Source organism: Nycticebus coucang, chromosome 11 (genome assembly GCF_027406575.1).
Source record: "Nycticebus coucang isolate mNycCou1 chromosome 11, mNycCou1.pri, whole genome shotgun sequence".
Lineage (NCBI taxonomy): Eukaryota > Metazoa > Chordata > Mammalia > Primates > Lorisidae > Nycticebus > Nycticebus coucang.
Genome location: NC_069790.1, coordinates 44485149 through 44507161, shown reverse-complemented (window position 1 = coordinate 44507161; position 22013 = coordinate 44485149). Strand labels below are relative to the sequence as shown.

The 22013-nt window shown below is 35.5% G+C and overlaps 1 protein-coding gene across 4 annotated transcripts in view; it reads right to left on the bottom strand.

The window, feature by feature from the left end:
- Window positions 1-22013, bottom strand: part of AGMO (alkylglycerol monooxygenase) — a 345189-nt gene that overhangs the window by 130358 nt on the left and 192818 nt on the right. The window contains exon 13 of one of the 4 annotated variants that reach the window (XM_053553825.1): window positions 8242-11257. The exons of the other annotated variants lie outside the window; for them this stretch is intronic. Coding sequence (XP_053409800.1) covers window positions 11219-11257 — 39 coding nt within the window. The 3' untranslated portion in view covers window positions 8242-11218. Of the gene's footprint in view, window positions 1-8241; window positions 11258-22013 lie in introns of those variants that run through there. 4 annotated transcript variants of the gene reach the window in all.

Below are 22013 nucleotides of genomic sequence, written 5' to 3'. Positions count from 1 at the left end.
AATACAAAACCAATTTATAAACACCCACCCTTCCATAGGAAAGCTATAACCCCACTAGCCCAAGATGAAGGGTAAAGAGGAGGGGGAGGGGAGCGGAGGAGAGGGCAGAGGATGGGTGGAGTGAGGGTACTTGGTGGGACCACACCTATGGTGCATTTTACAAGGGTACGTGTTAAATCTACTAAGTGTAGAATATACATGTCTTAACACAATAACTAAGAAAATGAGGTGAAGGCTATGTTAATCAGTTTTATGAAAGTATTTCAAATGGTATATAAAACAGCTATGATTTAATAAAAAAAGAGAAAGATTTAAAAAAATGTAGTGATGCCTAGAGCCCTTTATCCTTATAGAAAATAAATCACTCTAACGGTCTCTGTGTTCAACTACATGAATCCAACCAAGCTGATTTAATGAGAGCATGAAATTTTTTAAAGCCATATTTTTAAAGCAAGAATCAATTATAATTTGTTATCCTGATATTCTAGCAATTATTACGTTCATTATTGATATTTAGATAAGGGCAATATTCTGCTCATTTTATGATTTAGCACATAAATTATAGGATATCAATAAGAAATTGTGACTGAGAGGTAGATGAAATGAACACAACCCAGATATACATACAGTTTGCATATCCCTTCTCCAAAATGCTGAAGACCAGAATTGTTTTGGATCTGGGATTTTTTCAACCTTTAGAATATTTGGATATACAGAATAGATATCTTGGGGACCCAGGATTATCCATGAAATTTATGTTTCACGTACAACTGTACACATAAACTGAAGGTAATTTTATTTTTTCCTTGGGGAGAGTGAATAAACGGTGTGTTGTGCTCCTGTATTTGACTGCAACCTGTCCTGTGAGGTCAGGGGTGGAATTTTCCACTTGCAACATCATGTCCACACTCAAAAAAATTTGGATTTTAGAGTATGTCAGATTTTTAATTTTTGAAAGGTGGATGTTCAACATGTATGATATTTGCTAAGACTTTGGATCATCTCTTTAGGGGTGCTGGAGACATCTTTCTATGTATCCAAATTTTTAGCTACGTTTAACTTTGCAAATTAGGAGATAAGAGACAAGGGCAGTTACAAACAACCAACTACGTAGATAAACTATTCACAAACTATTTATTTTAAAGCTATTATTTATAAATAGCATTTATATTTATTTTATAATAAATGTATGCTATTAATTATATAGTACATTTATCACTTGTTAATGATATTTATCATATTATTTATATATAAACTTTATACACTATTTATTTGCTTAGTTTTTTTTTTTTTTTTTCCTTTTTTTTAGTATGATCATGCTTGGACCTACAATGTAAAACTTTGGTTCTCTTGTTTTGCTTCTTTTCCAATTAAATTCGCAGCAGCCATGATCTCTCTCATACACTTACAAAGTGTATTTCATTCACAGCTTGATTCACCTATTGAAAACATGTGCCCTTGATAGGAACACTTCTTTATACTATATACCATAAGATATTACTTCTCAGGAATAGTCTATGTAAATCACCTCTGCTCCAGCTGTTCAGCACCTATATTGCACTAGGACTAAATGCTACATCTTTCACCTAGCTTTGTAGAAAAACCAAGTACCTTCATTCTCATACTTGCAATAAGTTTCCATCTCCCAACATATGATCCCCCCATGAAGGCTCACTTGTGTCTTCAAACCTTCTGCACAGGTTACAGGCCATATATTAAACATGAGGATTCCTGGGAAACATACATTTTCACTTTCTAGCTTTTATAGTTTCAAAATACAAAAAAGGAAGAGACCTGACCTCAGACAAGCACAAGCTAATCTGAGATGTTTGCTGTCACATAGGCCGGTAATAGGTTGAGTCTGAGGGGTGCATTTCAAACAGTTCTAAATGCTTTGTTGACTATAAATCTGTCGCAGCAGAGAAACAGCTAAAATTAATCTCTCCTTTAACTATAACTGCTGCATTCATCTTATTATATTTATAAATTTCTATTAAAGTTGAAGGCCTATTTTATCTCTTCTACTAGACGGTTATTGCCTTATAGGCACATTCAGTGCTTAAACTACCTTCTAAAATTTTAGGGTACATGGAATAGTGCCTAGCATTCAGTAGGCGTTCAAGTAATTACTCATTGAGCTGTAATTGAATGAGTGAAGGAAGGAATTTATGAAAGTTTGTTTCAAAAAAGAGTAGTTCTCATTAACATTGATGCTGAATTCTTCATTAAAAATGTAGAGCACAGAATAAATCATCTTTACCTAATCATGCTGCCATTAAGTGTTTATATCTGTCAGATGTCTACTTTAATACTGTTTAGAGTTTGGTTCAGGAAATAGAATCCCAGATGCTTGATAAGGAATTGAAGAACTGGTAATGATAACAAACTCTTCTCTTACATATAAATGGGTTAAAGTGTAGTTTTCAAAAAGTGAGTACTAATGACTACTTGTCAAAACTCTTTAACTTATAAATAATTATTAAATAGCTCAATTAGGTTTAAATAAATTAATTTAAATAAAGTAATATGAGTTAGTGCTAAAATTGTTTTATATGTCCATATTTATTTTGCTGTTAGGACAAGCAAAGAAATTTATCTCATCCTAACATATCATTTCCATGGATCTTTAAATCAATGTTTCCCAAATTCATATTTCTAGATTTATATTCCAAATATGCATTTCCATGCCTGCATATCCACACAAAGATATGGAGTAGGCCATTAGGTATAAACATGCAAGTCTGAATTTCAGTGGAGAAACCAGAGCGTCAGCAGCATTTAGAAGGCCTTTAAACCTGTAGGATGGGGTGGACTGCTCCAGTAAGTCGAGAGTGGATACCACAGAGTGAAAGCAAGAAGACTAAGCCCAGAAGCACTGTGAGAGTTAGAGGCTGGGAAGAAAAGGAGTCTCTAGCAGCTGAGAAGAAATGGCCAATGAGGTGGGAATAAAATCTGCAAGAGTGCATTTCTGTGGAGACAGAAGGAAAGCGGCGGAAGAGGAAAGTCAAGTCATTCCTAAATTAAATTGTAGCGAATTCACAAATGTCTTCCAAATCTTTCTCCACCTAAGGAAAGCGTGTTCATTCTTAACACCCAGGGCCAATGACTTCACTGATGAACTCCCATCCCTTCTGACTATCCCGATTACTCTGCCATCCCTCAGAACTAGATTTGTAGAATACGCAGTAAGCCATTTTGTTCAACCTCATCGTATTATTTTCTCTAAGGTTTTGATGAGGATAATTAAAAAAAAAAAATTCTGAGAACAGAAATATCTTGTGATCCAGAGATTTGGAATTTTTGTCCTGATCTGACTTCTTAAAAAATAGTTTATTTTAATACATGTATGTAGAAAAGGAATTGTCATCTGTCCAAATATTCTGATCAATATAGTCAAGGTTTTTATTCTTTATGTAAGAGTATAGGTAGAATATTGCAAAAATACAGAAAGAATTAGGTCCGAATTCTGTCCTTATAACATACGGTTGTATGATATTGGAGAATTCTCTGGGCTTCAATTTCCTCATTTGAAAAGTGTAGTTAATGGTAAGTATCAAAGGGCTCAATGACTAGGAAATGGACATGAATACTTAGAATGGAGTAGGACTTGATAAATCCTAATGTCTTTCCCTTTTATGAATGTGTGGCTTTCTGACTTGGGACCTTGCATTATACTTATACAAAGGGAAAACTTTAAAAGATTTTATATTTTAATATTCTCCCCCAGCAACAATTGAAACCTAAATTTATATGATATTCAGTTAGATCTGAGGACATGGTGTACAATCATATATTAGTGTGATACTATACCTCACCATTCTCCACAGCAAAATTACCAATTCTATTCGTTAATAACTATATACCTTTAATAACAAATATATTGATACCTTTGTCTCTTAATACCTTTAACAGAAAACTATTTTCTGTCAATAATAGCTTACTTTTTATTTCATCTTTATTTTAAAGTAAGCTTTCAATATCACGTTGTAATAATTATAATCTATATATGTCAAATATTTTACTCAGTAAAATATCCTATCCTAACTTAGCGCACCTCTAAGTGAACCAAAATGTAAGGCAGACAGCCCTAAATCTTGAGATTAAGAGATTTTAGAATGAAAGGGGCAGGAGAAAGAGTTAAAAGAATCTTTAGTAGGTACGGGTTTACTTTTTGCCATTTGTGATGTCTTTGTCTTTCAGGACTTACTACCACCAAGTAAAGAAATATCATTCAAACGATCATGTAATAAAAGTATCAAAAAAAATTCTGAGTCACATACGGAGCTTGCTACCAATCTTCTTGCTTCATCTCACTGCTGTTTTATTTTTATCTTTATATAGTTGAAAATGACATGAGCTTCATGGTTTCAGCTTACGTTTTACCATAACGTTAACCACAAAACCTCTGCAAAAAATGTATTTGCCTTTTGTAAATGAATCTAAATCGTGGAAAGGAGAGGAGAGTGAGCCATTTAGTACCTACCATTGTAATAATGGATGAAAAGTACTTAAGAATTTGGGGAATGGGGGGGTGAAGGATGGGCGGAGGGAGGGTGATAGGTGGGATTACACCTGCGGTGCATCTTACAAGGGTACATGTGAAACTTAGTAAATTTAGAATATAACTGTCTTAACACAATAACTTAAGAAAATGCCAGGAAGGCTATATTAACCAGTGTGATGAAAATGTGTCAAAGTGTTTATAAAACCAATGTATGGTGCCCCATGATTCCATTAATGTAAACAGCTATGATTTAAAATTAATTAAAAAAAGAAAAAAAAGAAAGTTGCCTTTCTCATAGTATGTCTTAAATAAATACAGCTTAAAGGTTAAAAGTTGTAGTCGCTCATGTATACAAGGAAAATGAAATTTAGAAAATACTATTTTTTATTAACTATAATTTTCACTGGAAAACACTATTATCTTGAATTTAAAACCACAAACTTAGCAGTCATGACATTTGATAAAAATTAAAATGATATAATATCAAGCTTGAGAGTAAATCAAGAACACTTTGATTACCCGTTTAGAAAGTAGACTACACATGCTTTTGGTTACTGATATAGCCAAAGCACCATATACCAGTGTATGGTAATTGATAATATTCATTGGATGAATAAATTGCATAAATTTATATCATTATGCACTACATTTTTAAGAGTTCAGGCTTTTCTCCACAAAGCTAAGCAACATTTACTGAGTTGCCAAAATAGTTAAACTTTATAACAGGACTAAAGTTGGCATAGCTAGCTTTACTCAACATTTACTGAGTTGCCAAAATAGTTAATTTTATAACAGGACTAAAGTTTGCATATCTAGCTTTACTCTTCTTAGTAAAAAATACCTTATAATTTGAAATTAGAAACATTAGGATACAGATTTTGTTTGCTTTTAAGAGAAGATTCGCGTTAGAAACATGATAGGACATCTGAACATGATGATTTTTTTTGTAGCTGAATATATCCCTAAATTTAAATACAGCTTCTGTCAACATTTTATCTGAATAAGTTACATTAATTTTAAAATATTTATTAATATTTTATCTCCCTAGAGAGATTGTTGTTTTCTTGAGATGTGAGGAATAAGGTAAATCATCCTAAGTTTGTCAGAGTTTTCTGATTCTATGTCACTATCATCAGAGTGGCTATTGCAGTTCAAGCCACTGGCACATTTTATCAGGATGACGGCAACATATTCCTAATATGGTTCCCCACCAAATCTTCCTTTGCAGAACTAGTTCAGACATTATACTAAAGTACAAGTCTAATCAAACGGCTTCTGGGATTGAAACTCTTCAGTGGCATTGGCAGGTTGCCCTGAGGACCAAATCCCCGTCCTTACATAATACTGCATGCACATCTATTTCTAATGTTACTCTTTTCCAGTCTTATCCTTTGCCATTCTCCCCTCTTACTGAATACTCCAGCCATAAGAAACTATTTTCCATTCCCCAATGTGAGCCCAGTGAGCATTTTCTCACCTCCTGGCCTTCGCCCAAGCTCTTTGGTCTGAATGCCCTTCCTCACACCCTGCAGTTGTGAGCGGAGCTCAGTGAACTCATGCTCCATGTATGAATCACCCCCACCTCGTGAATCTTATCGCACACCAGAGCTGGATTATTCATGTTTCCCTTCTGTGTTCTCTCAGAACTTGCTGTGCATGACTTTAACATGGTACCTACCAAATCTACTGTAGTTACAAGTTTACTTTCTCCTCCAGATTATGAAAGACAGGGATAATGTCTACTTTGCTGTTCACCCCCAGTATCTGTCTTAGTACTTGGTATTGATGCTCCAATCATCACAAACGGTAATAGCTAGCAATTGTTAAACTGTTACCACTAACGTTTACTGTGCATCATTACTATATAGCGTTTAGCAATTTTAAAGTATTTGTCATGTACCCTAAGCATTTTACACACAGCCTTATGTGTAATTCTTGCAAAGAATCCTAAGAGATCAATATTATCACTCCCTGAAAACATAAGAACTCAGCTCTATTCACTTAAATATCAAACCCAGGACCTAAATAAAATTCAGATGAGTCCTGACCCTTTTTCCCTAACTACTATGATAATAACTCCTCACAAAATACATGTTTTTTGAATATTTGAGTGATGCTGGATCTATCCAATCCAAGTAGGTATATCAAATATCAATGTTTTAATAATAGGATGTTAATTCTTATTAAGGCACTAATGCACTTATTGCTCAATATAGCTAAATATTTTCCCTTTAAAGCAAAGAGATGGTAATTTAAGTATATTTTATTGTTAATATAAAGAAAATACTGATTCTTGGTAGGCATAGCCAAAAATGCATTAAATTCAGGTAAGCTTTGAAGGCAAATGATAGTATTCTTTGACATACAAAAGCCATGCTTTTCAAACTGGAAACAGGCATCTCAAACAGCAAAGACAGTGTATTAGCTTTCAATCAGCAATGTAAACAATGTAATACAAGCATTACATGGACTCTACATTAAGATAAACCAAACCTTTTTTGCCAAGACAGATGTAATCACTCACATTCCATTGGTTAAGAGGTAATAGCCTAATAATGGTCTAGGTCCCAAGTACTTTATTTAGTAAATAACTTGGCCTTTGTATACTCATTTCTTCATAACACCTACTTCCAACGTTTAAACATTACAGTGTTTCAAGTATTTTGTGCTTAGAATCCAATTGTAAAAGAGGCCATTTGTTAATCTTTCTTCACCAGGACATTTTTTATAGAGAGTATAGGATAAATTTATTTTAACTTCTCTTTCTTAAACATCTAAATGATAAGAGGGATATTGTATTGCCACCCTGCTTTATACTTCAAGCCACCTCATTTTTTTGTATCACATACCTAACAAAAGTAAAACATTACACAAAACTTATTCTCAGAAATATTCAACGATTTGCTTTTAGCTAAGATGCTAATAATTGAGTTGGCCACAGGCTCCATCTGGGCATAGAAACATTTATTTTAGTGTTGACTATAAGCAAAAGCCTGAGTTATCTGAATTCAACTCTACCTTACTGGTATTTTTTAAATTAGGTCCACTTGGTTGCATTAAAAGAGTGTTTTCAAGTAATCATTTTATATATCTAAAATTTATATTTTATGTATTATATTTATTTTTACGTATTTAGGGAGAGATGATGCCTTAGAATTTAAATATCCATATATATTTTTAAGTAGGGAGTACATTCAAGCAAATCAGACTTTGAAAAATGCTGTGGAAAGTTTCCTTCTACATCTGGTTCCCTGCCGAGGAATTATTCTCCCTAGAGCATTGCAATGTTACTGTATATTTGGTGTGTACATGTGTACTTCCTGACAAATTTTATGTGCATCCAACTTTATATACATACGTACAGGATATCCCAAAGATTGCCCCCAAAGTTGCCATACATAGGGAAAACAGGAAATTAGAACTAACTGTGCCTTTCTTTACAAAATATTCATTACAAAATTCTACTCAACTTTTACAAAATATTCTTTTCAGGTTGCACCTCTTTAAAATTTCATAATGAATATTTTGGAAAGAAAGGTACATTTAGCTTCACTTTCCCATTTTCCCTGTGCATGGTGACTTTAGAGGTAACATTTGGGACACCCTTTAGTACAAAGGTCAAATACATGCTACTCAGAATGATCGTAGCTGGAGATAATAAAGCAAAATTGCCCCATGTGATCGATGAAATTGTTTTGGTATCAAGAGATAAAAAGAACTAAGAAAACTACCATTGCCAGAAAAAAAAAAAAAAAGATTTGAGGATCAAATGAAGGAAGGCTGTATGAAGGGAGTAACAAGAATCTGAATTTTTTTTTTTTTTTTTTTTTTGAGACAGAGTCTCACTTTGTCACCCTCGGTAGAGTGCCCTGGCGTCACACAGCGCACAGCAACCTCCAACTCCTGGGCTTAGCGATTCTCTTGCCTCAGCCTCCCGAGTAGAGAATCGGAATGTTTTAAGTGGACTTCAATGCTATCGAGCACATTCAATGGTTATTTGGGAAGAGTCCTCAGATTTATATTGCTGTGTTGTAGCTTTAGTTGAATTCCTTTCCCTTTGCTGCTCTGTAACACCTGGGACAGTCAGAGAATCTACTCATTTTCATTGGAGTTAAATCTGAGAAGAGCATGGCTCTGCTTTTCTCTGGTAGATTTTCATATGGAAGAACAGAATAAGCCAGAACTAAAAGCTTCACTGCAGGTTAAAATAAGTCTATTGTTTTGGTTGGGTTAACAGTAAATGGAAAATCACACCCAAAATTATCCATAGCCTTCAGCAATCATCCGAAGAGTATTTAGAAAACTGGAAAAAATCATTTTAGCACCGTGATTTATACATAGTATCACTAATAAAAAAGTGGGAAAGTGAACCCCAAAGTTTTCCTAAATTAGCTGCCTAATGCATTTTGATTAAACACTTCCACATGCTTATTATAAACCACTAATGTGTCTAATATTGGGGCTTCTGACACCTTAATGATTGTAAGTAACTTTTTATTAGAACAAAGTGGAAGCACTACATGCCTCTGGCAGCCTTTACTGTAGGCACATGGATGAAAACTTAATCTTGCTGAATGTTCTCTATGTAGATAGACCTATCATCAGTTTTAAGCACAGATTCTCAGGGAACCTTCTTAAAGACATGTTGTCATTTACATTAAAAATACTGGTTTCAATACCCAATATTATTCCAATCATGGATTTGTTCCAGGCTCCCTAGAACAAATCAATAACCTGATTCCATTTCCACTGACCTGGAGCCATGGTAAGCTACATCCTTGCCAGAGAGGAAGCTTGTCTGGAGATGGATTTATAGCAAGTCAACTGGTTATTTATTTATTTATTTTTTGTTGTTGTTGTTTGTTTGTTTTTCTGCTTTTTTATTTACTTTGATTTTTCATTCATTTGGATTGACTTTTCAGGTTGAAAATGACACGGTGATTCCATGAGTTTCAGGTAGATTCTTGCAAGGCACAGTTAGAATCACTGTCACGCCAGTTCTTTTGTGTTCTCATCTACCATAATCTGAAAAATCTAGACTCAACCCCTACCCCCATTTCTCACAGATTCCTGGACACTGCAGTCTTTTCAGTGGACTAATTATGAGAATGTGAACCAATAGGAACTATTTAATCTTTTTACAAATCATGCATCCAGTATGAAATCTTAAATAATGTAGTAACTTTAAAACCTAATTTCTTTGACTTCAAAAATGGTGAAATTCAGAACTAAGTGACTTTCCTCATGATGTTAATTTATAACAACTATATGTCTGTAATCTGAGTCAAGTTTTTTTCTCCATCTCATTACAGTAATTTAAATACTTGTATTTAAGGTTACTCCAAGCAGTGTCAAATACTGTTATAGACAAACACACATTAGGACAGACACTACTTTTTTGCACACTTTCTGCTATTCCTAGATCCCACTGAGGTTATTTATTGGTGTTGAATTTTATTAAAAAAAATCAGCGTATATAAAATTCAGTCAATATAAAAGATAGCATAAATTGTGTGCAAAAATCCATATTGGCTTTTACAATCTATCTGTCAATTCCCTTGGATAATGGAAGCACCTAGAGAGAATGATGCTACTTAAACAGCATAGTTACGGGTTGCAGGTGAGGGTTTCAAGCAGCCATTACCTACCAGACAGCTGCTCTCCTCCGAGACTGCATATCCAATTGATCATTAGAAAAGTTGCCACCACACCTGATTCCTAGGAAGAAGCCTCATATTTGAGAATCAGAAAATGATTTCTATTTTCTCTCAGGAGAGAACATTTTAACTGCCAATGAGTTGACTACAAAACAGCTGAATTTTGCTCTGAGCTCTGAACCTATTTAGGAAAAGCTGGCACAGCAGATGTTTCATCTCAGAATGAAATTCCAGAATGTTGTTGAAGGTTGTGTACAGCTTTATCATTATTTTTTAACTAAAGGGAAATTTGGCTCACGGATAATGTACTGAGCATATGGAGTTCATTGAGAAGGATAAATGAGGCATACTTTTTTGAGAGATGACAATTATAAGTTGTTCAGCCTTGTTTCTTTTGGTTCTTGTTGTTAGTATGTGTTATTTTACCTAAGAAATTATTAGGCAAAATATACCTTTTAACCAACTTTTTTTTTATTGTGGCATGCACAAGATATTAAGTATTCTAAATAACTAAATTTTTCAGCCTACATAAACTTATTTGATGCCTATAATAACAGTGGACTACAGTTTAGATAGAGTTGATAATACAGTTGAATTCACTCATTTGTTATGTGTTACCTAATAATGTTCAATCTAGAAACCACATCCATCCATCGTGGGTAAAGGTGTACACAAGGAAAGGGAGCCTCATAAAAATGCAAATTTAAACTTACTTGTTGTCTTTAAATACGTAGATAATACCAGAGGAACAAACACAAAAATTTTCCCCTCCTTACCTCTCTCCCATTATGTAAGCAGAAATTGCAAGAGTTTAAGAGGAAATAGCAGACGTTTAATATTCCAGTTTGATTACAGACATAAGAAGTAACTCTGGGCACTAAAACATTGTTTGTAATGGTAATTCTGATTCTTGGTGAGGAAGGAAGATTAGATAGCATTTCTTAAAGATATAAATGATTAGTGACAAAAATGAACACTTGAAATTGCCTCTGCTTTTAGCCATTAGGAGAAAGACAAACGGACTTTCAGGAAGGGCATCAGGTATATGTCACATACATCATGTCTTGAAAGAATCAGCCACATGCTCGGAAGTGCACTGTGAAAATTCAGATAACTGTATTGTTACTATGCGTTTCAAATTTGCTTTAGAAAAATTGTCATTTCAGATAATAATGGACAGTGCATTTAAATTTTTTTAAATTCATTATGTTATATACATATGTAGCTAGAAAGAAAGTAAGCAAACATATCATACAGCAAGTTTTTTATTTTAAGATGGTATGTTTAAATGAATCGTGATAAAGTGTTAAAATACCAAGGTGAATAGTACCATGTGTTATGAATTATAGGAAATATTTATTATCATACAGGGGCATTTGATTTGGGTAATATTGGTATGACAAAGTCTAAATAACGGTTAAATTAACATCTGCAAGTAAGTAAGGTGTTTTGTTAATTCACATTATTTTCAGAAGTTGGGTTCTCTTTTCTATTAACTTGACTATCTTTACTTGTCAAAAATTGTTGAGACAGAAGAAATAACAAATACTCTTCTACCATTAACCTACAGCAAAGAGACCCCCAATTTCAGTATTTATAATCATTCGACACAAACTATAAAGCAATTCAAAGATCTTCTTATCAAAAATCTCCAGTTTTCGCATTATGGATATAATAAATACATAATTCACATTTAACCTCATTTTCAAAGGCATGTAAGATGGAATCATGATACGTCTTGCCTATTTAAAAAAATTTTTTATGATGGTAAATAAACTCTGGAAAATTCCTTTTCAGATTTTACCACCTGAAACTGCAGCTGTTGGCTGCCACTGTCACAGTCTTGCAGCTCCAAACTCACGTGCAAACCTCATCAAAGGCAGACATTTCTAATTGATTCCAGAAGTACTTCTTTTGCTTCGATCAGGGGGCTGAGAAGAATAATGAGCAGCTTTTCAGAGGGAATTGGGGGTTAGGGTGTTGAGGGGTGGGGGAGAGGCACTTTAAAAATCTCAGGCTCGGCCAGATACGCCTGGCAATTTTACGGTCAATTGGTGAGAGCATCTGGAACCAGGCATTCGGGCCTCTCAGCTGATGGCAGTGAAACCAGCTTACAGGCAACAGCAGGCCGGTAATGAGTCCCTGTCATGTACAAGTGGAAACCATGTTGACCGTCTGCCAAATATCCCTGCGCCTTTTTCTCAGCGACAGGATTTCCTGTCGAGATCTTGTCTGGTGTATGGACCTGTTCACCTGTGGATCCTCATCTATTTTAGCCAACGTTAAAGACAACGCAAAAGAATCACTAAATGTTAGAATGTGAATGTGTTTAGTTCCCCGTGTGCTGACAAAGCTTTATATCGCGAGGCTGTGTTTCCTTTCCTTTGGGGGATATGTGGATGTATTTCAGACTCAGCGGGCCGTGTCAGCGCGCGGGGGCCCGGGCTGCTCCAGGCGCAAATCCCAGCACAGCGCGCAGCACCCTCGGTGCAGAGGCGGCACCGCGCCAGGCTCCGGGTTGCTTCAAATGCAGGACAGGTCAACGTTTTCAAAATGGGGTGTGTGTGTGTTCTGGGGGGCAGGGAAAAGGGGGGCAGAGTTTCTTTTTAAAATGCCAAGCGGAAAACCAACGGTGATATGGAAATATTAGGAATAAATGATGTTTACTTTAAGCTTCTGCTCGTAATTCATAGTGCTGACTCTGGTAGATTACACCCACAAGTAAGTCGGGGACCAGGGCAGCCATGAAAAAATGTAAAGAAATGTGAGTTAACAAGATGTAAACTGGTTCTGGGGTAAAGAAGGAGCCCTGCTCAGAGCTAGATGGCTGACAATCCCAAATTTCTATTTTTATCCAAATGATACAGGTAATAGGGAGTATATCCCTTTTAGAACTTATTCAAAATCCTGAGGTTTGTGACGTTAAATTGAAATCCACCAGAGCGCTCTGGCAGTTGGTCTACCCATGTCAGGGAATCACTTCCTGCTTTCAAACAAAATTGAAACAAGCAGAAAAGCAAGACAAGAGGAAACAAACAAAAGCTAAATTTAGAAAAATAAATGCATTTAAAATACTTCTTTAAAAGGCAGTCCTACTTGTAATTCTTTCCGATACCTCCCCATTACTCTTCGTAGGTTGTCCTAGTTTGCAGTCCCACCAACAGTGAATGTTTCTCTCTCTCCACATCCACTCCCGCAATGCCACTGCTAGGAAAAGGGAAAAAAGACCTTACGTAATTAAGTGGGGGGGGGGGGGCGAAGGGAGGGAAAATGGAAAGGGGAAGAGGGAGGAAGATTGGTAAACTTTAACCTAATGTGCACTATGTAAGGGTATACAGCACACCCCCTCAATCACTGCTTGAATTTTAACTGAAAAGTGCAAACAAGGGTGGCGCTTGTGGGTCAAGGAGTAGGGCCCCGGCCCCACATACCTAGGGTGGCGGGTTCAAGCCCGCCTCGGCCAAAACTGCAAAAAAAAAAACAACGGTGCAAACAATGTAACCTAATCATTTTTACCCTCACATTAACCTAAAATTTAAAAAAAAGGGCATTTTATCAAAAAGCACAATTCACAGATTCAAATATGTGAAAACAGCCCAGATGCATATCAGTACATGAGTAGCTTAATAAAATGTGTTATTTGTATACTATGGAGTACTACTCAGTCATTAAAAAAAAGTCAAACTGGTATCTTTTATAACAACCTGGATGGAACTGGCGACCCTTCTTCTAAGTGAAGTATAGCAAGAAGGAAAACAAACACCACTTATACTCGATACTAAACTGAAACTAGTTGATTTTGGGCACACATATTGAGGGAAAACGCATTGGAAATCGGGTAGGGGAGGAGTAGGATAAACTAACACTTAACAGGAGCAATGCACATATTCTGGGAATGGCACACTTAAACATCGATTAAAAATGCACAAATGCAAATTATGTAACCCAAATATGTGTACCCCTGTAATACTCTGAAATAAAAAATAAATTAAAAAAATACTTGTTATAAAACAATATATTTTGATTGTGAAATTTTTCTTTAAACACTTAGGTTCTGATAATTGTAGTACACATTAACCAAAAATATATAGAATTTGTGTTGCTCAAAATATACAATAATATTAAAATGGAGAAAAAAATGATAGTGAATATCTACTGACCATAAACTATTTTCACAAGCAATTGCATTTAGTGACTGCCTGTGCTAGGACTTTAAGAATAGAGTCTTGGCATTTAGTGCGCACCTGTAGTCCCAGCTACTTGGGAAGCTGAGGCAAGAGAATTGCTAAGCCCAAGAGTTTGAGGTTTCTGTGAGCTGTGATGCCACAGCTCTCTACTCCACCGGTGGGCAACATAGTGAGACTCTTGCCTTAAAAAAAAAAAAAAAAAAAGGAATGGAGCCTTAGGGAGAAGATTGGAGGGCAAGATACAAGCTATTTTATTTTTTAACAGTCAATAAAGAAGATATATAGAAAACTATCGTGTTTTAACATTGTCTTAAATGTGGCTTTGATATTTTAAAATCCCATACAAAGGCCAAAAATGTAAAGAAATTTCATGTGATAATTTGCAATTTACTGTGTGAAAACTAGTCTCTTTCTCTTCTCCTAAAGCAGTAATGCAATAGTATATTCAAATATTGCTTTGTTTTGCTTACCAAGTATTTTGCTGTTCATGGAAAGAAAAAATGATTTTTAGAAGGAACACAGGAGTGAACTCTACTTTTTAAAAGGAAGACCACGTATAAATCACTTCAAAGTGCTACCTCCTATTCATCTTGCCACGACCCAGTCAATCAGTTATTTTTATCCACCCTTATAGAATAGTAAACAACATGTAAATGAGATATAGGTGTGCCTTGTCAAGGAAATTACACATATAATACTGTTCTCATAGAACCTGGAACTGAAGCATTTGTTAATTGTATGTGATAAGTCTAGAAAAAGATTCTGTCCTTAGCGTCCAAAAGTATTTACAAGAACAACAATGGAGAGTGAAAGAATATAAGATTTTTTAAAGCTGTAGGATACTTAAGTTGAGTTAGAGGTGAAGGAGGAAGAAAAGTGACAGTTTTATTAACATACAAAAAAAGCTGAAAGAAGATTTGCTAAAAGCCCCAGTGTTTGTGCATTTTATTCTAGTCCCTGAATATTATATTTTTTCAAATAATAAAAATATATTGTGTCCTATAAAATACGTTCCCTCATATGTTACTTGAAGGTAATTTTCAAATTTGTTAATTTATAGAATATGAAAGGGATAAAATCTGGGAATATGACGTAGATTGAAGTGGATTATATTGGCCTATAAATGGCTAAAGAACAGGTAAAAATGATAAATATTTGGCCTATTTCAGAAAAGATTCATGTCTTTGGTAATATAAACCATGAATATAGGACATTATCAATGTTTCAGAAATTTTTATATAATGTAGGAGTACCTTCCTCTATGCAAGAATAGGGGATATCACCAAGTATGTACTTAAAACTCAAATAGTGAATCTTGGTAAAGAGATGAAGATCACGAATGAATCCTCAAATTATATATCACCTTTACATTTTTGATTTGTTATAAGTTGGATTCATAACCCTGCCCGGGAGTAACAAAGGAGGAATTGTAGCTGGATATATGTAGTACTACACAGCACAAGTTTATGTTTAGCTGAATAAGAATGGACAGCACTACTGTCCTACCGTCTTCATTTGTGCAGGGCATTATTCTACGGAAATAAAATTCATTAGAGTTCAATCCCGGGGCAATTAGACAAACTACGACTGGGAGAAGATACTTTCGATAAACATAAATGACAGTGTATTCATATTACCATCACATAGAATTTCTAAAAATCAAGAAGACAATTGAATAAAACAATTAGTAAAAGATGAAAACACAGGAGAGGTAAACATAAATGACCATGAAACATAAAATAATGATCAACTTCAATAGTAAACAGAAAATGGTAATTAAGAATACAAAATGGTAATTAAGAATACAATGGGATCCATGAGCGGCGCCTGTGGCTCAGTCGGTAAGGCACGGGCCCCATATACCGAGGGTGGCGGGTTCAAACCCGGCCCCCGCCAAACTGCAACCAAAAAATAGCCGGGCGTTGTGGCGGGCGCCTGTAGTCCCAGCTACTCAGGAGGCTGAGGCAAGAGACTCGCTTAAGCCCAGGAGTTGGAGGTTGCTGTGAGCCGTGTGAGGCCACAGCACTCTACCGAGGGCCATAAAGTGAGACTCTGTCTCTACCAAAAAAAAAAAAAAAAAAGAATACAGTGGGATCCTATTTAATTTTCCTGATGGACAACAGATAAGAAATCTAACAATTTCAACTTTGGCAAGGAAATTTATACTCTCCTAGTGGTGAATTTTGCAACCAGTTGGGAAAACAATTTGGCATTATATTAAGAATTTAAATAAACATACTTCCTATGATCCAGTAGTACCACACCTAGCTGTATAAATTAAAGAAACTCTATTTATATGCAATGTGCACTATAAGAAATGTGCATGAATTTTTCTTGCAACTGAAGAATCCAGAAACAAACACTAGATAGTAGATAAATTTTGATATAGTCACAATGAAATATTTTATAACAATAAAAATGAATACAAATACATGCAACAAAGAGGATAAACTTTAAAAATAAAACAAAAATTTTTTTGCTTTTATTTATAAAGCAAAGAAAGAAAATTATACATAGTATGATAATATTTTACTGTACTCAGAAATTTAAAAAATATCATGTTTTGCCTAGTGATAACTTTAATAATAACTGCAAAAATATGAATATAGTGAGAACAAAGTGCCATATGATTGTTGTATCTGTGGAAATATGAAAAGAGAGGAATTAACAAGAAGCAAGTCACACAGTGTTACCAATACTTACTGGTATCATAATTTTATAATTTCATTTAGGATAATACTCATTTTATAAAATATTTTATCTGAATGAATATTTATCAAATGCTATTAATACAAGGAAAATATGTATGAACTGATGTTAAGAAAAATATTAAATAAAACTACTGTATAGGCTGGGTATGGTGGTTTAATCCTCTCTGGGAGGCCAAGATGGGTGGATTGACTGAGCTCAGGAATTTGAGACCATCTGGAGCAAGAGTGAGACTCTGGCCATCTCTACTAAGAAAAAAATAGAGAAACTAGCAGGCACTGTGGTGGGTTCCTTTGGTCCCAGCTACTCAGAAAGCTGAGGAGGCTGAGGCAAGAGGATTGCTTGAGCCCAAGAGTTTGAGGTTGCTGTGAGCTATGACATGGCCAAAGCACTCTGAGTATGTCTCAAAAACAAAAACAAAAACAAAAACAAACAAACAAACAAAAACCCAAAACTAATATGGCCACTATTTGTAAACACAAACTTTGTGAAATTTATAAAAGTTTGGATAATATTGAAAGAAATCCGTCAAAACTGTGCTATGTGCTATGTGCTATGAGTATTCCTAGGTTAGTGTGTGTGTTAGTTTCACCTCAAATCCAAAATTATATCCTGGCAGATCAGCATATGTATCATAAAAAAAAAAAAGCTGGGTACAATCTTCTCTGTACACTCATAATGTGGCTAGCTATGCTGTTGAAATGACTCATCTAAGATGGCTGCAGACGAGCATTCTGTGATGATAAAAATATACTCAGCATCATTGTGAAACAAATCTGAGTAATATAACCCCCCCATCATAAATTCATGCATGACCTTTTGCGGTTGATTTCACTGTTCTAATAAAGAGATAGAGTCTGTTCCTACACCCTCTAAATGTTGGCTTTCCCAATGGACTGTGGCAGAAATATGAATTCTAACACCTCAGTCTCAGGAAGGTCTTGCAGATTCAACATTCATGATCCCGCAACTGCCATGTAAAGGATCCAGCCTGGCTCGCTAGGTACTGAGAGACCATGAGGTGGGGACATAACGTGTCCTGTATGGCAGCCAAAAAAGAAACAAGTGCTTCTCCTATGAACTTTCAGCTCAACTGATCCTTTACCCTGAATGCAGCCCAATAAGTGAGGCTGGATGACAGCAGCAGAAAAGCTGCTTTCTTTCACTGCCTTATAAGAAATAATAAATTTTCAGGGTCTTAAGCCATTAAGTTTTGGGTTATTTTGACACCAAAGGCTGAATTTTACAAATTACATACAAGGTGTAACAATTAAGTATGTGAACTCATCCTAGAAAAAGTGCTGCATATCCGATTGCTGAATATCACTACAGTCACCAGATGGCCGAGGGAGGACTTCAAAGGTGACTATAGAGATATTCAACAAGGAGATATGTAGAATTTTTTCTGTGATGAGTTCACAAACTTAATTGTAATACCTCGTGTGTGTGTGTGTGTGTGTGTGTGTACACATACCAAGGAAAAGAAATAAAGAGAAAAAAAGGAAGGAAGAAAGAAGAATCCATGAAAATATGAAGCCTGCTAAAAACCTATGAGCTTCTCTTCAATTTCTGATACATGTACGTTGACCAGATATTTAGATTTAGGTTATCAGGGACATCTGAATAAGCATTCATTGCAAGTTGAAGTCAATAATTACTGACTTCAACATTCTATTTGGCTTAAAATTACAGCAAAATGTTGACCTCAAGTTTGGTGAGTAACAGCTACATAGAAGGTCTTGCCAGCGACATTTAATGTTTACTGATTAAATAAATCAGTGTGAAAGAGTCTTACTATTGCTGCTGTGAGTGCTGGTGTCTACTGCATATAAAATGACTGAGATGGCAAATTTTTAACCTGAGTTCACACTTTTTTCAATATAGCTCCTCAGTCAAGATAATAGTGTGGAAAGGGCAACAAATAAGAAGACATAATAATTAGATTTTAGAGTTGCGAACGACCAGGAAGTTTCCTAATAGACGAGATGACACCAGTGGCCATATTCCACGTGCTTCTAGTGGACTAGGGTCCTAAGGAATCCTTCAAGGATTCCCTCCTTGGATGTAGGTGGGATTTTCTGCACTCCAGACTGAGCTACTTCCCAAGGTTCTTGAGATGTGAAGCCTCCACTCTCCCTCCCTTCACAGGGATTTCTGAACCCCCAAGAAGCAGGCATCCTAATCCACGCATCCTCTGACATTGTAAGAAAAGCACAGAACAGGTCCTATGGGAGATCTCTGGCACCCACCACGAGCAAAGGGGGGTGTGTGCCAGTAAACACCTTTCAGAATTTTAGAACTTTTCTGTTTATCTTAATTTTGCTAGTTTGTTTTGCCATTATTCAATGAAGTTTTGGAGATGGTCACTAACCTAGGAGATTTTAAAAATAAAACAAAGATTGGAACGCAAATGTAAATACTACAAGTGATTTTAATGATAGCATTAAGCAAAATATCTCTACATTATTGAATTATCATATCCAATACCATTTTTTGAGAATTTTTTTTCAGATATGATGTTTAGTGAATTAATCAGATTTATTTGTGCTCTTTTTTATTTTTTATTTCAAAATTTAATGACATTTCAAATTTATGCCTTAAATATTTCTAATGTATGATTTTCTAATACCATAGTGAAATCTTTAATTAAAGCAAATATATTTATATTTCAAAAGATGAGATACTTTCAAGAAAAATATTGAGAAGACTCAAAGTGCCTGAAGATATGTCATTTTTCTGCTTTGCAGAAGTGTAGTTTTTTCAAGAGGTTTGTAAGTATGATGATAATTATACTGGAGATTTGGGTGAAATATAAGACATTTCATATTTACAGATAGTATGAGAAGTATTTTTTCACATATAATTTCAGTTACTGCATATACCCACTCTCGGAGGTAGGTGAATAATTTTCCCCATTTTGTAGAAGAGAAAATGAAAGCAGACAGAGGTACTTAAAAGGATGGTAGAAATAACTGACAACAAAATCAAAATAATTATAAACTGCATAAGGAATGTTATAGAGTTACGTTACAGAAATAAGTATACAGAAGATACAGTAACTGATGTGATATGGTCTTTTTTTATTTTATTTTATTTTATTTTGAGACAGAGTGTCAAGCTGCTGCCCTGAGTAGAGCACTGTGCCATCATAGCTCACAGCAACCTCAAACTTTTGGGCTTAAGCGATTCTCTTGCCTCAGCTTCCCAAATACTTTTTTTTTTGGTTGCAGTTGTCATTGTTGCTTAGCAGGCCCAGGTCAGATTTGAACCCACACCCTAGGTGTATGTGGCTGGTAACCTGCCAACCTGCCAACCGAGCTACGGGCGCCGCCAATGATACAGTCATTTTTGAAGGCAGGAAGTTTCCAGATTAGTAAAGAGCGTATGCATGCCCCCTTGCCCATATCTGACAAAATCAGATGGTTATAACCATGAAAATTTTAAAAGAAATGATTAAAGTTAAAGCTGAGGTGAGCAGCCAGAGGTAATCACTTTGGTGATCCTGGTGGAATACAGCTAGAATATTGGTGTTTATAAAAAAAATGATGGCTTCTTGAAATCATTCCAGTTACTAAGTGACACCTTATATAAATATGGGCCCCAGGACACTGCGAGCACAGCTGCTAGACGCAGCTTCCCTCCACAGCTCCCTGGTGTTGTCAACAGCATGCTGGTGTCTTTGACAAAATCTGGGACAACTCTTCCATCATCCAAGCCATATCTTTTACATATTTCTTCTCAGAACCTATCACAAAACTCTGAACACATGAATTTAGCTGAAAAAAAAAGACGTCAAGATATATATTACAGGTTATATGTGTTTATTAAAGAACACTTTCATCATAATGAGAAAAAAAAACATGTAAGCACAGACACATAAATATAACCACTAATAAGTGATTATATCCCAGTGTGATGTAAGCGTTCCTAATTCTATATGAAATCAACACATTAATGCTGATTAAATGCATTAATTTATATATGCATTATGCATTAATGTATATATGATCTATGTATTTATGATTTAATAAAAAAAATTCCAAAAAATATGTGGTTATATCATCTTACTATCTACTTTTTCTGCATTTGTTTCTGCAGAATATATTAATATATATTAATAATGCTTCAGTAAGAGGATAACTATAAAACTAACAGATATAACTTGCCCAAGTAAAATTGAGCTTTGAGACACACCTCCACTCCCAGCTAATCCTCCTGGAATCTTCCTCTCTCAGTTCCTGGTAACTCCACTCTTTCTTGGAGTTCATGAGTCATTCCATGGTAACTTCCAAGAGTTACTCCTGGGTAACTTCCAAGAGCTACTCCTGGGTAACTCCCCAACTCATTCTTGACTCCTCTTTCCCTCTCACTCATCTGACCTGTCAGTAGAACTTGTCTCCTCTTCTGCTTTAAATCGCGCCTGAATCTGACCACTTTTGGCGGTCTCTGGAGCTCATCCCAGGACACCAACCTCTCTCACCTGCACGATTACGATAGGCTTCTTATTGATGTCTTTGCTTTCTCCCTTGTCAACCCCCTTTCTCCCGTCTTTAATTCAGCAGTCAAAATGAGCTCAAACTGTGCCAGTTCACACACTTCCTAGGTTCAGATTCTTCCAGAGTTTTTCATTTCACAAAAAGGTGGGTAATTCCAAAAACAAAAAGGTTTCATGTGATCTGAGCCCTGTTACTTCTCTAGTCATACTGTTTATCAATTTCCCTCTTGCTTACTCCAGTCAGCCCTGAGCACTGTTCTTGGAGTATGTCAGGTACATCCTGCCTTGGTATGTTTGCCCTGAATGTTCCCTCTGCCTGCTCTTTCCCCAGAATTGACATAGATTTTTGCTTCACATCAGGTCCATACCGAAATGATCCCAGCCTTTCCTGGTACCATTTTGGTTTCATTGAGTTTTCTAATTTTGCCTCCTTATATCCCTAATTTATTATTCTCTGTAGT